We start from the raw sequence: 19,637 nt of genomic DNA on the forward strand, positions 1-19,637 counted from the left end.
AAGTTAATTGAGAAACTACCACGAGGGCCTAATTTATAAGGTTAATATTTAATACCAATCTACTCTTCACTACACATTATTATATGCTTTTATTTAACTTGAAAAGGGAAAAAAAGTGATGGATGAAAACATTTTTTTGGACAGCATTTTAATTCAAGGCTTATCATTTTCCACTGCAAAGTCAACATGACCCCTCAAATTGAGAGAAGTTAGTAAGATTATTTTAATCTCTTATAAAATCCTTGATCAGATTTTCTAAAGTCTTTTTCTAAAAGCTGTCCCTCCTACCCCCACCCCTGCTCCCTTCACCGCCCCAAAAGGTGATACATCTCTCAAAGAAGGCTGTGGTGTCAACACAGAAGGCAGGGTCTAGAGACGTTGGATCTGAATTTTTTGCAGACCATATGATAGCTAGCTGCTTGCTAGAGGATTGGCCCTTAGCCAAGGAGTTAAAGTTACTGAATCCAATCTGTAAGAGCCAAAATCCTCCCTGCTTTCTAGCAAGGAGGCCTTCCTTTCCACCTCAGGAAATGTCTGATGTAATGTGCTTCAAATAAGCTGGCTCGCTTCCTGGCCCACAGCTTTCTAGCCGGGTGCTTGGCACAGACTCAGAGTCCAGAGGCCATGCCTAGGACTAAATATAACTTCTCCTTTGGCCAAAGGGGTTATAAAGCAACAAAAACACAACACATGCAAACTTCTACCCCTCGTTTTTCATAGCCCCATTTTGGATGCATTTGGAAAAACAAAACAAAACTTGAGCTATGACATCTCTTGATGCCTGGCCTTTCAGAAAACTGAAGTTTTGTTTTTGGTTTTAGCCAATGCTGATGGCCAGGCCTGATCCTGGTGGGTCACTCGATGAAAGATGGAGTGTGATGTGTGGCTCTAGGAGCTAGATCATGACACGACATTTAGAAACTGAAGGCTGTCCAGAACCATTAGTGATGTGGAAAACAGCAGGTCAAAGTTCCAAGAGTCGAGAGAAGGGGGCCATGAAGCCCGGAGTAAAGGAAGAATCCTTCGTTTATTCAGACATTAATTCAACAAATGTTTGTTGATCGAATCCTGTTGAACAAATCAACCACTGACCAGTGAAAGATTTCTTGATGACTTGGGATATACTGGGCACCATGAGAAACACAAGTGGGGCCATATGGTTACTCTCAAAAATGTGCCATGAAATTCGTCTGGTTGTTGTTGGAAGGACCAAGAAACAGTAGTCAAGTCTTTTTCGCTGTGTTTCACTTACAAATCTCAAAACGTTGTCGGAGTATTTTCCGCAGTGCCTACCAGTCAAGATAATGGTGTTGGGCTTCCTTTCCCCTGTGGCTTGTAGAACAGCCACATTAGCTTTCTCATTGTTCTTGTGGCTCCTCTGTCACCACAGATGCTGACGAGGTCCCTGTCCCTTGAGGAGAATCACCAAACTAGCCTCCTCTCCTCCTCAAAACAGGATTCTCTTCAACCATATATAGCCCTGGTAGGTGGCGAGTTCTTTTGTACTGAATCCTTCTGGCATGCAGAATTGCCCCCTCACCAGGCAGTCTGTCCCTTCGTTGGTCAGAAAGCATTTCCTTCTCTGTTTACACATCTAACCATCCTATTGCCAACATTAAGAATGTCTGAGTCTATACCTCTCATGGTTACAGGCTTGAAGCCCAAATTGTGTCCCCATTTTGGTAAAGGGGCAGGTGCTGAGTAGGCACGTTTGCGTTCAGAGCTGCTCTGAACAGAGGCCTAATTTCAAAATTTCAAAAGAGGCCAAATTTGAGAAACAGTCAACTTCTAACCCTCTCAAAAAATCATTTATTTACTCAACATCCCCTATGAGACACTGGGGCTATGAAGATGGATGAGACAAGGTTCCTGCTTCGAGGAATTTCTGTTCTATTAGAGGAAGTTAGAAGTGAAACTAAAGGCAACGAAGTGTTACAGGCGCTGTGATAGGAAAACATAAAGCACCCAACCTGGGCCCAAGAGCGGGACAGGTGATTTTTTTCTACAAGGGTCAAAAAAAGCTACTCTGCCAAATAAAAGGGTTAAAGACTGCAGAGCCCCCATTAAGACAGACTCATGATGTACACTCATGCCTATACTCAGCAAGTGTTCATAAGACCCACTGTATCTGTCACCAGGGCCCATATGGGCAACTTAACCCCCAACTTAGATGGAGGTTAGCACTTAACTGACTTTTCTTTCTAGCTGACTCCAAAGTGACCATTTCTTTCCAACCCTGCACAGACACCTCTAGCTCAGGTGTTAATCAGCAGAATCCAGTGGATTTACTGTTATGGCTGATGAAACAGAGTGCATCAGGCCTGCATTTTCCAGCTGTTTACAGTTCCTGCTGTCCAAGGGAACATAGGCAAAAATGGTCAGCTCTACCCCCTGGCCTGCGGCCCCTGAAAATCACCCAGGAGCAACCTTTCATCTCTGCCTCTCTGTCTGCCTGTCTGTCTCTCTCTCTCGGAATCACTACCCAGACCAGGAGTACCTGCCTATAGGCCCATGATGGGACCAAGGAACACATTTCCATTATGCACTCACAGTGATGCTGGTAGGGCCAGCCTGGGCAGTCAAGCTGCTCTGCACGGATACGGCAGCACGAGGATATACTGTATGACCGTGTATGGCCTCTGTTACCATGGGAGATTTCCAGAGCAGTGCTGTGTACTTCCCAATAAAATTCCCAGAAGGCAGGTGAGAAATGAAACAGAACAGAGCAAGGTTACCCCACAATGCAAACAAATGCTCAGGAAAAGACCATAGGAGCAATGATGGTTCTTTTCCTAAACTTCTCTATGGACATATATGCATTCTTCTCCAGAAGTGGTTTTCCCTTGCGTTAGAGCTCTCCTTCTCTTTGTTATCCCTTTAAAAACCCTATCATAAGAAGACCATTACTTGGGAAACCCACTTGAATTCTTTAGCCCTACGTGGAGCTGTTGGCTCTGAATCAAAGTCCTGGATTCCTACAAACAATAGGGTCCACTGTGGTTTCACCTCAATAAAAGCCCAAACGTACAGGAGGCTGTGAGGCTTGGCAAGTCTGTTGATATTCAGTAATCCTTTGCTATGTGTCTGTTACAGTAAGTTTCAGAGCAGTGGCTAGGAGTTCAAAGCCAGCGGACACAAAATATTTGTGTTCACTTCTAAGAACACCAAAAAGTCCAAGGGCTTTAAACTAGGAAAAGTTCACTGGAAACACTACTGCTTTTACAGTTACAAAACAGAATGGTCTTAGAAGGGTTCCTTTATGTCCAAAGCCGAACCAGATCACATCCTCCCTTCACCCGTGAGGGAGCTTGGGAAGCAGGTCAGCCGAGGGGCCAGCAGTATAGCAGAGCAGGGCTGTTCAGAACAAGAGACAATGGATGGAGAGAGACTTGAGCTGAGACTCTGGCTGTCTGTAACTCAGTTGTCTCATCTGTGAAATGGGCATGGTGATGGTGGCTTTATGGTGGCATAGGGCTTCAAGATACAATAACATGTAGTGGGACCAAAAGCAATACCTGGAAAAACATGGCATACTGCTTGGCTCCCTGAGACAAGCCAACAGCCCACTGTCCCCAAGGGCCATTCCCCCAAGGGGAATTCTTAAATAAATTTGATCAGAGAAGTTGGTCCCTAAATTGGGCTGGGTCAGTTTCCCCAGGGTGACAAGTGAACCCCCACCCCCACTACACCTAGTCACACAGCTCAGCATACAAAGGAGGTGCAGCCTGTGACACAGTGCAGACTCTTGTTTCACAGGGATGGGGTCTCCAAGCAGGGGCCTACCCTCCAGATCAGAGTCCTGAACTGTCCATGCCTGTCTTTCTGCTCTGATTCTCTATTGCCAAGTGCTTGTGCTAAGTGGGAGTAAGAAGAGCTCCCTCTACAGTGTTGTGTTGAGGATTCAATGCAAAGCCTTTGCTTTGGTGCCTGGTAGTTTTAGGAGGCAGAGGGACATCGCTGAACAAGGAGGGACTTGGGAGTTAGGGCAGCCTGTCCTCGGACATGCTGTAGCAGGGAGCCCTGGAGATATGACTGCCCATCTCTAAGCTGAAGTGTCCCCACAAAAGCAAAGTAATACCAACCATGTGGAGTTGTGTTTGCGTAAAGGACCAGCCGGGGCCTAACAGAGCTGGCACGGAATAAAGGTTGTCCAATTCCCCAAGTCCCTCGGCACGTCCAGATGGCCAAACCTGCCACTAGTTCCAGCACCGTGACATCTCCCCAGTGCACATGTGTAGGTGATTCCGTGATGCCCTGTGGGCACACTTCCCACGTGATGCCCTCCCTGAGGCCTGCTCCCTAGACTCACGGGAACAACCCTCTGGGTTCAGTGTTGCTCAACTTGGAGCCAGCAAGTCTGTAAGACCGGCTTCTTCCCCATCTGCACACTCGCCTCTGCGTGCGACTGGGCTGTGGGGGACTCACTTTGACAATTGCTACAAAAGGCAGGCGAGAAGCATCCAAGCCATTCCAGATAGCTGTTTTAATTAGCATTTTGTAAATCCATTGTGCTGTCCCCAGGGCATAGACTAACAATAGTCCCTTCCTCCTTTTTTTTTTTTTTCCTATTGCTGCAAGACAAACAATGAATTACCTAAATGTCTAAATTCTGCCCTGTGATTAGGTTGGTTGTACAAAGGAGGTAATAAACTAACTTCCCTGTGCTGTTTTCCTAATGTAAAATGTGTCTTGCCTCACTAGCTGCAGGATCGTGGGTTGCTACAAGCTACTCATGCTCTAGACCTCCTCGCCTTGCAAAGGGCTGTATTTTGTAAGCTAGGCAACAGATCATGGCAGCCGTCTTAGCCTGTGGCACAATGACTCTGCCACTTTCCTCTCTTCCCTGGTGCAAATCACACTGTTTTACCACATGAGTCCCAGGAGCTGAAGAAGACCCTGCCATTGTTCTGTTTACTGCATAGAGCACACCACAGATTAACTTGCGGCAAGTATGTATCTCTTCCTGGCTCTGCTCAGGCTGTCACAGGGAAAAACTGGGACCAAAATCAACTAATGTTTGTCAATATATTGGCATCTTTTATAATTTCTACTTCAAAGCATAAGTATGAACCTAAGAGGGGGCGAGTGGTTCAGTCGGTTAAGCAGCGGCCTTCGGCTCAGGTCAGAATCCCAGGACATCGGGATCCCGGCCCAGCAGGATGTCTGCTTCTCACACTCTCTCTCTCTGTTTCTCTCTCCCCCTCTCCATCACTCATTCTCTCTTAAATAAACAAATAAAATCTTAAAAAAAACAAACAAACTAAGAAAGGATGTCCAAAGGCTATTTTCCTGTCTAAATAAAGTGCTGTTTTGGAGGGCCAGTCAGCCACCTGAAATACCCCAAAGATGTAAATGACTGCGGAGACCAAGTCTAGTTGTGGCCATGGGATGATCAGCTTCCAATCCCCCTTCAAGTTCACCTGCAAGGGTCTTTGCCGGGGAGGTAATCTATGGGATCTGGGCCAGTGATTTCCAAAGGAGGCTGCAAATCTCCTCTCTGCTGCTTCGGTGAGAGAAACTCTGATTTTACCTATTTGATACAGTGGTATACTACATAAAATTTCAGGTTTTGAAAAGATGCTTCATAAGCTTAAATTTTTTTGTATACTGACCTATGGTATCTGAGTAAAGATTTGCAGGCTCTACAGAAGTCTAAGAGAGTTGAATCCAAATTTAGTTTTTCTACACATTGTGTGACTTTGTACATGCTACTTAACTCATGTATGAGTCTCAATTTTCCCATCTGTAAAGTGGGGTTAAATGTGAAAGATCTTAGAATACTGAGTTCAGTTCTTTCCATTCTTTTTCCCCTTCCTTTAGACTAGATAGGAGGCAGAAAAGAAAGCCTTAGCATATGATATCAGCTTAAAGTAAAAAACTTTAAAGCAGGACCAGGTACAGATATTAATTTCTCATCGTATGAATATATTATTCCTTGTTTTCCCATTAACTGAAAGAGACTGTGTTCATTTGGGGGGGATGATAGGAGTAACTAAAGTAGGACAAATTACATTTTACTCCACAGCCAGGCTTCAGGGATAAGAAAAGAAGCAGGAATTTGGGCCAAGAGCCTGGGACTACACTCAGGAAGGAAAGAGCCTGTGAGACCAGCCTGGACCAGGACCATCTGGGCCCGGCAGGAGCCCTGACTCATTGCCCACCCCGTCCCCACACCAAAGCAAAGGCGGTATGCCTAAGGCTCTTCAGGAAACACCTCAGCTATTAAAATATCCCCTTTGATACAGAAATCCAGATTTAGGACTTTAGTCCTCTCAGAGCAATTGATGGCCATATCTTTCTCCAGTTCAGATTAGACACTACCCAATGTAGTTCTTAGTAATTCCTTTTAGCTTATCAGATTTTTACTAGTGGCTTATTTTATCACCTTTCTTTTACAAATTTGATGAGGTAAACCCAAATATTTGGATACTGGAAGATACTCTTTGCCTGGTAACTATGCTCCTTCTCCACCAAAACCCTGAGAGCTTCCCACAACACTGAGTTCCAAACACCAGCTGCCTCAGCCTCTTTCCTGTCCTCTACTCTGAGGACAGAAAGGAACAAAGGGGCCAGGAAAGGAGATTTTGGGAGTAGATCTTGTAGAGGCCTGTAGCCAAGAGGACACCGAGGAAACAAGACGGTGGAGAGAGAATGGGTGAAGAGGGGAAAAATATGAGCCTAGACTGCCATTTCTGTCTGGGACCCAGGACTTGCTGGAAATACCACCTTTCTCTGGGTGTTGCCTATAACAACTGCAGCTTTTTGTTTTTTAAATTTTGTTTTGTTTTAAATAATGAAAAGAAGTCCCCAGAGATGGAGGGTAGAATGGTATCTGCCTGCCCCTCCCACATTATTCCTAGGGGCCCCTTACATAACTCTACCAAGATCTCTGATTAGACTAACTCAGAAGCATGTCCTTTGGGAAAAACTTAATGTCACAGCAGAAAATCACAGCCTCTAGGAACCGCCCCCAACTGCTGGTTTTAGGGTGTACATTAGCCCCCAGGAGATCAGTAAGACTAGCTCCTGGAATAAATAATGCAAGCTGCACAGTCCTTTTGATTTTATGTTTCCTGAGGCCAGAGTCTGCATCTAGGGTTCTCCTCCATATCTAATTTTTTAAGTAGACAATACATGTTTATTGAATGAACAGTGTCTTCTCCTGCTTAGAAACAATCAGTCTCTATAGAAACACCTTTGTTGAGTCTGGACTTTCTAATCTTATTCCAGTCTTTAGTGTAGGCATTGAGCTGAAAGTGAGCACACCCAGCCCCAGAGAGATCTCTACATAACCCCTAGGGCAGCCTCCATAAATCTATTTTTAGAAAACAAATGAATCTCAATTTCCTATATATTTTCTTAGAGAAAAATACGAAAGAAAGAGTTTTAAGTAACTAGGATATCTCTCTCATTTATTTCCTGTGACTCAGTGCCTATTAAGTAGAGGAGAGATAAAGAAAAAATTTACGGCTCACATTTTATAAGCAGTACAAGTACAATCATTGTATAAGTACAATCACTGGGATAAGGAAACTCACTGGCTCTTCAGGGATAATTCCCCAACTGCAGTACAGCAAGGTAGCTCCAAGCAGAGCTCGTTAGTCCTACCAAAATGAGGAGGCAAAGACCAGAGTCAGGGTACTGGAAGTGGCTAGAATTTCTAAAGAAGAGCACCAGAGAGGAGGCACCGGTTTGCACAGGGCAACGTCACCCAGCGTGTAGCCGAGAGCGGCCGCTACAAGGTTGGGAGTCCAGGAAAGCGACCAGAAGTAGCAATGTTGGAGGACATGAGAGGTCCAGCCCAGCAAAAGTGAAGAGACCTGTTTCACAACTTCTAATACTTTGGGAATCCATCTGAGATAAAAAATAACCTGGACATGCAACCCCCAAAGAAAATCCCTTAGAAGTAAGGACTCCACAGTTAAAAACTACTCTTGACAGGTGCAGACAAAGCCGAAAATTAAGCCCTGGCCAGATATGCAGAAGAGAGAGTTTGTAGACAAAGTCCCATCAAGTCAGAAGACCTTGTGAAGCAACTCCAGCCATCATGAGCATTCTAGCAAAGTATAAAACCAAAGCCAGACAAAGTCAAAGTCATCAGCCAGGGCAGAGCTGCTTGGTAGGAACAAGAATAAATATTCTTCAAAGACAGAAAACACATTCTCGAGTATCAGAGACATCTCTACAATGCCAAGTATATAATAAAAAATTACTACACGTGTAAAGAAAGAGCAAACTAGAACTCACGGGGTGAGGAGGGAGAAAAAAAGCAATCAACAGAAACTGAGCTTGAGATGGCCCCAATGTTAGATTTAGTAGACAAGGATTATAAAGCAAGTTTTACGCGTTATAGCAATAAAACAAGTATTTTAATGAGTGAATAGTCTTGGCAGAGAAATGAAAGCTAAATAAAAGTATGAAATGTAAATCCTAGAATAAAATACAATAACTGAAAAAAAAATTTTTTTTGTATTAACAGCATATTGCAAAAAAGATCACAAGGGTAGGGGTAGGAGAGTCAGTGACCTGAATATATAATAACACATTTCCCAATCTAAAGAATGGGAAAATTTTGTTTAAAATTAAGAGATTCTGAGATCTTTGGGATGATATCAAGTGGTCTACCCTACATATAATAGGAGGCCAAGGAGAAGAAGAGAAAGGAGAAAAAGGTATTAGAAGGAATATGGGCTTCAGTAATGGGAAACCAGGACTCAATCATTAAATCCCACACAGGATAAATACCAAGAAAACTACATCTATCAGCTTTATAATCAAGCTGCTGAAAATGAAAGACACTGGAAAAAAAACTCTTGAAAACAGTCAGAAGGAAAAACAAGAATGATGACTGACTGACTGATCAGAAGCCAAAAGTCAGTGGAATAACACTTTTAAAGTTCTAGAATAAAAACTGGCAACCTAGATTTCTGTATTCCGTGAAATGTGTAATTTAAAAAGCAAGGTGATGCCACGTTTGGGCCCAGATGGACTCAGAGAACCTGGATTTAAACCTGAGACAATTAAAAAACAAATGTATGAAATTCATGAAAGAACAGTTTCAAAATATTAGACACTGGGCACTGAATGACCGTGATCATTTAAAGAGGAAAATCAAATGAAAATCTCCTCTAATTGCTCAGCTTTCTGCCTAGAGATTGCATCCAACTTGCAGTGCAGGGAGGGAGAGCCCACGTGGAGTTAAGCAGACCCTCTGAGTTGAAAACACAAAGCTTACAGTATAGCAAGGACGAAGGGGCTAAAGTTCACAGCACAGAGAACGACAGGAGAAATCTGCGGGGAGAGCTCTGGAGATCTTTGTAGGCTCCCCTGAGTCTTATGTTGAGTGTGTATCTGTACAAGTGTATGAGAAAATGGCCCAAGGCTAAAGAAAGAAAGCCCTGAAAGGCTTGGAGGAACAACCGTCAGAGATCACACAGAACCAGGAATAGTTCTTATTACCATCAGCTAGAGCAGAAAACATCCTAATTCATGGAACAGTATCTTGGGTACTCAAAACGGTTGTGTCTCAATAGTGAGATAAAATTAGGTTTAATGCAAATGCTATTCAAGTTCCACTAATAGAGACAAGGTCAGAAAGAACCAGACTCCTCTCAAGTAACTTAACAGCATCCCCAAACAGAGCACGGGATATTTATAAGAATGCAAAAGTATTCAACAAGGTAAAACTTACAATGTCTTTCATCCAATTAAAAACTCCTAGGCATACAAAGAAGCAAAAAAACAAGACCCATAATACAGAAAAAATAAAAATAAAAAATAACCTACTCATTATCAAGATGATAAAATTCATAAACAAGAATATTAAGACATTATTTTAATTGTTTTCTCTGATTGATAAAGAATTATTGAACAAATTGAGACATGGAAGGTTTTTAAGGTATCAAATCAAACTTTTAGAGATGAAAACTCTAACGTCTGAGATGAAAGAGACTAAAAGCAGACTAGAAATTCTAGAAGACAAGAGTAGTGAACCTGAAGACAGCAACAGAAACCACCCAGAATGAAACACAGAGAAAGAGGACTGGGCGAAGAATTAACAGAGCATTAATGAACTTGGGGAAAATTTAGATGGCCTAATACACATGCAATTGGACCCTTTCAATGGTAGAAAGGCAGGAAGGACCAAAAGAGGTAATAATTGCTCAACATTTTGCCTAGTTTAATAAAAGCTGTAATCCCATAATCCCAAGAAACAAGAAGAAAATGACACAAAGGTTATGCCATCATCAGGGAAGAGCTTACTTACACTTCACTTACCCCAGTAAGCTTCACTTACACCAGTGAAGAGCTCTCAACTTTGGCAGTAGCAATTATTTGAGTAGCAAGTGATAGTTTCTAGTTTCTTTTTCCACCCCTGCTACATTTTCAGAACCAGCAACAGGACACCCTCTCAGAGAAACTAGCATCAACGGTCCAGAATCCTCTCCTCAAAGCTTTCTGTCCCCGTTCCTCAGGGCATCTCTCCTTTGTGCTCCTGAGACACCAGCACCAACACCAGCACTTCCCCCGGGTTCTGGATCCAAGCTTCCTAGGGCCCTTCCCCCAGGCTTCTAACGCACTGATAAACCCAAACCATCCCTTTGCTCCCCTAGCCTGAGAGAAGGAGGCTGCTTCCTATCCTGACTACCTCTCTGATATCTCAGCTTTTTTGTTTTGTTTTGTTTTTTGCCTTTTTGACCAAGTCTATTAAATGTCATTTAAATAACAGAGAAGGATGATTACCTCTTGTTAGGCCAAAGTATGAAGTTTTAAAGAGGACTGTATGGAATCTCAAATACGCATAGAAAAGTTGAAGTATACAGACTAGCCAGAATTAGAATGGGTTGGTTACTGAGCTTTTTCAAATCCATCCTTCTATTCTCAGCTTTGTGATCTGGAGCTTTGTCAGGTGTGTTCCCAACAGATTTTGCCCAAAGGGTATGCTGTGGGGAGATGGGAAGCTAGAGGGGAACAAGGCACCTGCTCCCTTCGGTCTTACTTCTGGCTCGTATTATCATCACCCGAATAATAGTTCTTCACTCTGTAAGTAGCAGCTGACCCCCAGTAGGCTCCAGTTACCAGTTTGTGTTTTCCGGCCCTCCCCAGAGCAGCCTCATCACGCCCTCACAGAAGTCTGAAAACCAGCTGGCTGGCATGGTCTCCTGAGGTCTGTCTGTATCCTTCTCTGAATTCCTGAGGTCACAGCACTAGGAAGGCCATGCCTGCTCCTCAGAGGTTTCTTTACCAGCTCTGGGGTCTTTCTTCTAAACTTCTCAGGTACCAGGGACCAAACTCCCCAGATGTCTGGATCCGAACTCCGCAGTACCTCTCCCTCGAGATTCTAAATTCCGAGAATCCCATCTCTTCCCTTTGTCCCCACAGTCCCGAAGGAAGCAACTGCTTTCTGTCATCGCCACCACTGTGCTATTTTCCATTGGAATTTCATAGCATAACGACATCTTTATAAATTACATCAATTCTTTTAATATCATATATGTCACATTTCATTCAGGCTATTTTAACTCTTCTATTTTCTCTTGTCTTATCCCTACATTTTCAGAGACTTTCAGTAAGGGCTAAGTTATAAATGCGTGTCAGTGCTTAGGACATGGAAAAGATCTAGAGTGACCTTCATCATTCTCGTGTTTGTTTCACTTTGTCCGAGGGGCATCGTTTTGGGGAAGATTAGCAACTCCCGCATCTCTCATAATTTGGGGGGAAATGAGAACCTAGGAAGTCATTTCCTTGTCTATAAAATATAGCTCACACAGTTACTATAGATACCTAAGGAGGCATTTCTGTGGAAGCATTTATTAATCCTAAGTGCTGTCATACATTTGTTTTTACCCTGAGACCAGCTCTTACTAGATGCTGAACAGTACTAGAAATCAGTTAAAAAAAAAAAAAAATAAAGAGTGGGCCTCTGTTTTTCCCCATTCCGCACAACCCTGGTCCATAGTCTACATACCAAAAGATGTCTTTTGCCAATAAGACAGAAGCCATTTATTACCATACAGCAAATACTGTTTATTGCAGACTTTCCAGCTGACTCATGTGAAAAAGGCACTATGAAAATTAATGAATCTAGATAATCTCTCTAAATGGATTTATGTTAAAATATACAACATTCTTACATAACATCTGTTTTATATATGTGAAATAATATAACATTTAATGACAAAAATTGTGTTTCCAAAAATAACATTTGTTGAAGGTTAAGTATCTTTCCTTTCTCTATCTAGAATCTTTCACAGGATTAAAATATGTGTAAATTAAGTGTTTCTTATTACCAGAAAAACTTGACACAGATAAACACATGAAGTGGCCCCAATATCCATTTAACTACTCTTATCAATATTCAGAACTGAGGCCTTTATTAAGGAAAACACTGTAACGCACACCAATGCGGGCTACCTTCTGGGACACATTTTGACTGCATCTGACCTCTCTTCCACTTGTGCTTTCTCATATATAAGAACACAGTATAGATAATAAGCAGAACATAAACTAAATCAAAATACAGGCCATACAAGGAATTGTGATCAACAGAGCCATGACAAGTGACTTGTCTTGGAAATGCTCCATAAATCTGTATTTGCATGTCCAAGGCCTTGTTGTATTCTACGGTTCATTAAATGTTTTGATTTAAAAAAAAAAAAAAAAAAAACCAAAACTGTTGGCATGAAGAACTTTAAATAAATCTAAATATTCTATCATTGAGTATGTCAAAGAAGAAACCTCAGTAAGCAGAGGCTACTCTAAAGTAAGCTATGCTCTGAACGACAGACACCAGGGTCATGGGCAAAACTTAAATTATTTAGATTTTAAATCACGGGAAATACCTTTGTTTTGCTGCAGTAAATAAATTCACCACTGTCAGAAGGTGCCTGCTTACACACTGAGATAGGGGTTGAAATAATTAATCCAATAAAAGAACCCTCACCTTGGTAAAGCAGGCAAAAATATTTCCCGAGGGCAAAACATCTATTTAAAATTATTCAGTTTTAATAAAAATAATGGGCCTCTGCTTACTTATGTTTGCATTGTTTCTTTATGGCCATAACTTAGGGATTCCGAGAAGTAAGAATCTGACATTCCCTTCATGGCTTCTTAAAACAAAGCACATTGGAATAATGCCACAGATTTAAATGGAGTTTAAAGACAAATTAGTGACTGCTTCCCTCATCAAAAGACTCCACTCCTGAATCACTGGCCGCGGCACTGATTTTCTCCTGCCGTCTTCGCATGATCTCTTGCAACTCGGAGCTGCCACTATTATCCTGAAAAATAGACACGGTTCAGACAAGACGGTTATGGGATTGTGCAGGCTGAGGGTCATGTGATGAAATGGGTCAGGATAAGAGGCCTTTGTTCTTCTCCAACTATCTCTTGGAGAGAAGAAGGCTGCCCTTCCTATAAAGTGATGCTTCTGGACTTCACTAATACATCACAGTAATCGTTTTTCATTTATGAATTGTGTCTTAAGGCAATTCATTCACCATGCCTTTCACTCGGCCATGATAAAAATAAATCAATAATGTATATGGAATGCTCCAGATTCCCTGGGAGAAGTAAGATATGTGTACAATAAGCATAATATGATGGCAAATTATCAAAGAACCTTCCGAAATTGAGCAAGATACTCATCTACCCTTAGGGGATTCTAAATTAAGCTCAAACACTGGGCTCAGGGTACAGCAAGCTCCCTCCAGAATACAGGAAGGCTCTGACCCTCTGACCTCATGTTAGCTTTTCTCCTTGCCACACTCTACCTACTAAGCCTGTGCACCCTGATTATTCTGCTCTCATCAGTGGAAGTTTCTGGCAAGCCAGGTGAGTCATCTAAAAGATGGACTAGATGCAAGAGAAGGGTATGGTGGGAGGGCAGTTGAGGAAGATAAAGAACCCTGGTTCATATCCAGAGGAACTGAAGGAAGAGACCAAGAGGAAGTGGGAGGTGAGGGCAAATTATATGCAATCTGACACAAAGGAATTCAAGAGTTTTGGAACTTTCTCTTATACCCTTGAGAAGGAAATTTATATACTCTCAATAAAGTTAAAATGTATAGTGGTAAAAAAAAAAAAAAACTGTCTTAGAAAAGATACAATCCTTACTCATATTCAATATATGGAAAGCCTGATCCAGGACACGCCCAAGATCCACCTAATATAAAACTCCCAAGATCAATGTTATAGGACAAATTTCCAAGGAAATAAACTTTCTTCTGACAGTGGTTACAAGGTTGCATGCATGAAGCTATTTCACTGTGAGTTATTTCACTGTTGAATTTAGAGGATATACTGGCTAGGGAAAATTATGTATCAATTTTACACCAAAGCCAATATTCTTTCAGTTGAGTGGAAGTATCATGAAAGCTATTAAGAGCTATGAGATGTAACAGTGAAACTACTACCCTTACAGAGCCCATTTTAAGAAGAGTAGGAGGAGGAAGCTTAAGGATATTCCGTCTAGAAAACATTTCCTCTCCTCCTCTCCCACCGACAACTATGACTAAATATTTATTCTTCAGCACTCTCTCTTTTCAATGAATATTACCTAATATTTTCTCTCTGATTATTTAGATATATAACAAGACCTAAGACCCACAGCCAGGGTTTTAAGACCTTGTAGCCACTGGCCTACAAGAATCTCCAAACTAAATATTAAGAACAGGCAAAAATTCTGACCTCTTAAGGCATTTACTCATTCAGAAGTGAATGTCCATTACTGTGTCAAAATTTAAATTTCTACAGAAGTAGTTAATGCATATAAAATGAGAACATTAGGCTTTTCATTAAATATCCAAAAGCATATGCTCCAAGCTTCATGTTACAGGAACATTTATGATAAATTAATCTACTGCAAATGGTCATGGATGGTCTCCAGTGATCAATTACAAAAGTGGAGTCAAATTTAATTCAGCTCTGTTTGAAAGGGAAATTGACAACTATGGACATAAACAGCTGATTTCAGAGCTTTCAATTTGCAGTCCACACTCTTGATTAATGAAAACACCAACTTAGGTTGACAAGTCATACCTCTAATGCAGCTTTTTGTACAGTGATTTGGCTAAAGACTCTGGACCCTTCAGGGCAGACTGTCCTCAATTCCTCTTTGTTGAGAGAGAAAAGTTGTGCACCGTTTAATACTCCAAGACTATTGACAGTCCTGAAAAGTACAGGAGAAAGAAAGAGAAATACAACATTAAAAATATTATCTAGGGGGCGCCTGGGTGGCTCAGTGGGTTAAGCCGCTGCCTTCGGCTCGGGTCATGATCTCAGGGTCCTGAGATCGAGTCCCGCATCGGGCTCTTTGCTCGGCGGGGAGCCTGCTTCCTCCTCTCTCTCTGCCTGCCTCTCTGCCTACTTGTGATCTGTCTCTGTCAAATAAATAAATAAAATCTTTAAAAAAAAAAAAATATTATCTAGATAGGGGTGCCTGGGTGGCTCAGCCAGTTAAGTGTCCTGCTCTTGATTTTGGCTCGGGTCAATATCTCGGGGTCAGGGGACTGAGTCCGGCATCGGGCTCTGCACTGGGCACTGAGCCTGCCTCTGCCCCTCCCCGCCCCCAGCTCATGCTCTTTCTCTCAAAATAAAAGTTAAATAAATAAATAACTTAAATAATAAATAAATAATAAATTAATTAATTAAATGACTTTCTTCCTTTGTTTTATATATATTTATATATAAAATAATAATATAGATATTTAAATATAAAAAAATTATATTTATAAAATAATAATAATAGATATTTAAATATAAAATTAAAAAAATTATATTTATATATATAAAACAAAGGAAGAAAGTTTCTGGTCCTGCCATAACCTCTCTTTTCTAAGTGTTCCAAATAACAAAACTCTTATAAAATGGTACTACAGTGCTTATTCAGAGCAGTGACAAAGGACTTTCATGATGAGGACCCTGAGGCTATAGAAGATGATTATGAAGTATCAAAAAGGAGCCAATTGTATTTAGTATCATTATTGTGGAGTACCAATTCCCTGAAATATGGTGTTTCATATGGGGAACATATAACTTTCTAGTGACCAGGCAACTGACTAATCGATATATCTCATTTTTCAGTCATGTGGGTATATGAAGTTTATAAAATTCTCTTAAATATGTATGATTGAAATAGTTCCTTGTATCAAATACACGTAAAGTATTTTCAGATTTTTAAATTATAGATAAATTGAATTGTTGTCATGGGCTTACCAAGGGAAAAGCTCTATTACATTATAATATATAATAGGTAATTTTCTGTTTTTTATTTGGTTGAGAATCTATATCCTGCAGCAGAACATTCTGCTTTATGCCCTCTAATATCTAGGGAGTCCAGCTAACACCTTAGTTCTACCCTGAGTGACAAGATGAGGGGGAAAGAACGCTACTGCTTCAAAGCTCCTGATGGTTTGCTTCAGGAACCACCAGTATGTAGTCATTATTAACTAGAAAACAGGGTAACACCAAATTATAGTTACAACTGCTTCCATTTTTTTTTTAAGCTACAAATATGTATAGTTATTTCCTGAGCATGGAACAAATGCAGTCTGGGCTCCCCAAATTTTTAAACAGTCATGTGTGACATCTTAGCCACCACGCTGATGATCCCACCATAGGCATATGTTACATACAGAAATGCAAAGTCTTCCCAGAGAGACTTACACAGGGCTGAACCCCTTCGACTGTAACCACATCTTCACATCTTCTGGTGTGGAGTCATACGTGATATTGACAACTGGCACATTCTGCCGTGGCACGTGGAACTTCTTCTGGGCAGCGCTCCGACCGATGGTCAGTCTGTGGATGAGCTCGTCCTGCACTTCCTCCATCTGAGATTTCCTTCCTGCACATCAGCATGGGGTAGGTTATTTTCGAAAACCCGTAGCATGTGTCACACTTGCTAGAACCCCAATGCCCCAAATCCTTTGACCCCCAAAGAACTTATAATCTAGTGTTCCTATCATCTTTCCTCACTGTCATCCTCACCCAGAACAAATTCCATGATCAATTATTAAAATCACTCCTTGGCTCTTCTCTGCTCTCTTCATTGTACTCACCTGGCAAAATGCCAACCCTTGTTAAATCGAACTTTCTACTTATTCTGTGCCTGCACCTGCACAGTGAGTATAACACAACAATGCTGAATGATCTCATGTTAAATTCATGAATATGAACCTCAACCAGGCTGCTGTTTCCTGACAATCAGACTGCATTTCCTTAGGTCCATGGTAACAAGTGGGGGTAATTTTGACCCGAGGGACATCTGCCAATGGCTGGACACACTTTTGGATGGTACAAGTAGAGGGGAGGGGGAGAAAGGACGCAACTATCATGTCGTGGGTAGAGGCCAGGGCTGCATAAAACATTCTATGAGATACACACCAGTCTCCTACCACAGAGAATTACACCGCCCCGTGTCCAAAAGATTCAGGTTGAGAATCAGCCCTAGACCACGTTGCTTCCCACTGTTAGATGTGCATGTACTCTCTTCTTTGTCTGCAAACCTCCAACACTCATTCCCCAATTCCCACCTGGAACTGATGATCTCACTTTCCTAATGTCAAACAAAATAAAGAAGTTAGAAGAGAACCTCCATTAAGTTCCCTTAGTGGTTCTCCTTGACTACTGGTACTTTCCCCACCCACTCTGCCTCCCTCCTCTTCCTTCCTTCCCTCCCTTCCTACTACATTATGGATCAACTGTTTCCACTCCTAAAGCCTACTCCTCTACATGTGCATATTTCCCATCTCCTCTGCCTATTTAAATATTTCAACAGTAATTTCTCTACATATCTAGGTTATCCATCTTCCTCTTTTACTGAATCATTTCATCAGCATGCAAACATATTTTGTATTATTTTGATACCTTTCCTCTTCCCTGTAAGCCCTTTCTTGACCCCATGTCCCTCTCAGCTACTACCCATTTCTCTGCTCCCCTTCTTGTTAAACTCCATGAAAAGTTGTTTATACTCACTAACTCCCATTCTTGTTCTCCAATTTTCTCTTGAATTCATGGCTAAAAAAATGGGCCTTGGGCCCCATCCCTCACCACATTTTGCTAAATTCCTATGGTCAGTTCCTAGTTACCATCTCATTTAACCTACTGGCAACAAATGACGAAGGTGATCGTTCCTTAAAATCCCTTCTTCCTGTGGCCTCTAGGACATCACACTCACCTGATTTTCTTCCTGTCTCACTGGCCTCTCCTTCTCAGTACCCTTCTCTGATTCTTCTCTTCTGCCCAGTAAGGGCACAATCCTGGAACCTCTCCTCTGCCAGCACTCACTCCATTAATGATCGCTCTGCCGTTTAAAAGCTGATGACTCCCCAAATTATTTCTCCAGTCCAGACCATTCCTCAGGACTCTAGACCCATATATGCCAACCGTCTACTTGATAATATTCATTCAGATGTCTATTAGATAGCTCAAACAGAACGTGTCCAAATCTGAACCACTTCCTGAAGCTTGCTTTTATGCTGTATTTCCCAACTTAGTTGATGGTAATTCCATTTCTTCAGTTCCTCTGGCAAAATGCCACGGAGCTCTGCTAGACTCCTCTTTGGCCTCTGTTACACCCAATCATCAGCAAACTCTATTAGGCCTATCATCAAAACGTACCAAAAACCTAGCCACTTTACTCCATTTTTTCTGTGACTAGCTCCGTCTTAGCCACCAACCTAGTCACAGGTGGCCTTCCTTCTACTCTCGACCACAGCACCCCTTGCTCTTCTGTTTTCAATAGAAAAGCTAACGTGATCTTTTTAAAATGTATGTCAGATAATGCAACTCTCCAGCTCTAAGCCTTTCCAAGTAATACAAAGTACTCCCAGTAAAAGGCCTTAGATGACCATTTTCTGAGGTAACTCTACTGCTCTTGAAGACCTCTGCTCTAGCTAACGGCTTCCTTGGTGCTCTTCAAAATTAAGGGCCTGTACCTAGAATGCTTTTCCCTTATGAATCCATTTGACTCACTCTTACCCTCCTTTAGAATTTCCACATTTAAAATTGCAACTCCCTCCCCAACAGCACTTCCAATCCACATGGCTTTATTTTTCTCCAAAACCACTTATCATATTCCCTATCAACTCAATCATGTACCTCTCTCCTTTCATCAAAATCTATACCTGAAAACAGATTTGTGGTTGCTTTGTTTGCTTTACCCGAAATACCTAGAACAGGGTAGGGACTCAATAAATATTCGCTGAATAAATGAATGACTAAGGCATTCTGCTGAGGTTTTCAGTGAGAGAGACTTTGAAAAGCATCATATACAAACCCCTAAAAGAAAGAGCAAAGAAAATGGAGGCCACAAGAGATCTGTTGAAATCACAGGATTAGCAGAATTTAGTTAGAACTCAATTTCCTGACTTTCAGTTCATGGCTGCTTTACGATCAAAGTCACTGAAACTACCTTCGATCAACTTACACATTATCGCTCTCCCCAACCCATTTTATGCTTATGGGAAAGATGTATATGCACATATCTTTATGAGAAAAATGGGGAAGAAATTAATGTAGGGGAAAGAGAATAATGTACTTGTGTATTAAAACACATATATACACATACACATGATATATAATTACATACATAATACACTTATTATATATATGCACACACACATTATTTGTAAATA

At 41.5% G+C, this 19,637-nt stretch overlaps 1 protein-coding gene across 4 annotated transcripts in view; it reads right to left on the minus strand.

Annotated features, from left to right (window-relative positions):
• Positions 1–12,006: 12,006 nt before the first annotated feature.
• EPS8 (epidermal growth factor receptor pathway substrate 8) overlaps positions 12,007–19,637 on the minus strand; it is a 183,200-nt gene continuing 175,569 nt past the window's right edge. For all 4 annotated transcript variants that reach the window (XM_044228690.1, XM_044228688.1, XM_044228689.1 and 1 more), the window contains 3 exons: positions 16,666–16,846; positions 15,040–15,169; positions 12,007–13,280 (listed from right to left, as the gene is read on the minus strand). In XM_044228690.1, the coding sequence (XP_044084625.1) occupies positions 13,167–13,280; positions 15,040–15,169; positions 16,666–16,846 (425 nt within the window). In that variant the 3' untranslated portion in view covers positions 12,007–13,166. The remainder of the gene's footprint in view (positions 13,281–15,039; positions 15,170–16,665; positions 16,847–19,637) is intronic.

Source organism: Neovison vison, chromosome 12, assembly GCF_020171115.1.
Source record: "Neovison vison isolate M4711 chromosome 12, ASM_NN_V1, whole genome shotgun sequence".
In the NCBI taxonomy this organism is placed as follows: domain Eukaryota; kingdom Metazoa; phylum Chordata; class Mammalia; order Carnivora; family Mustelidae; genus Neogale; species Neogale vison.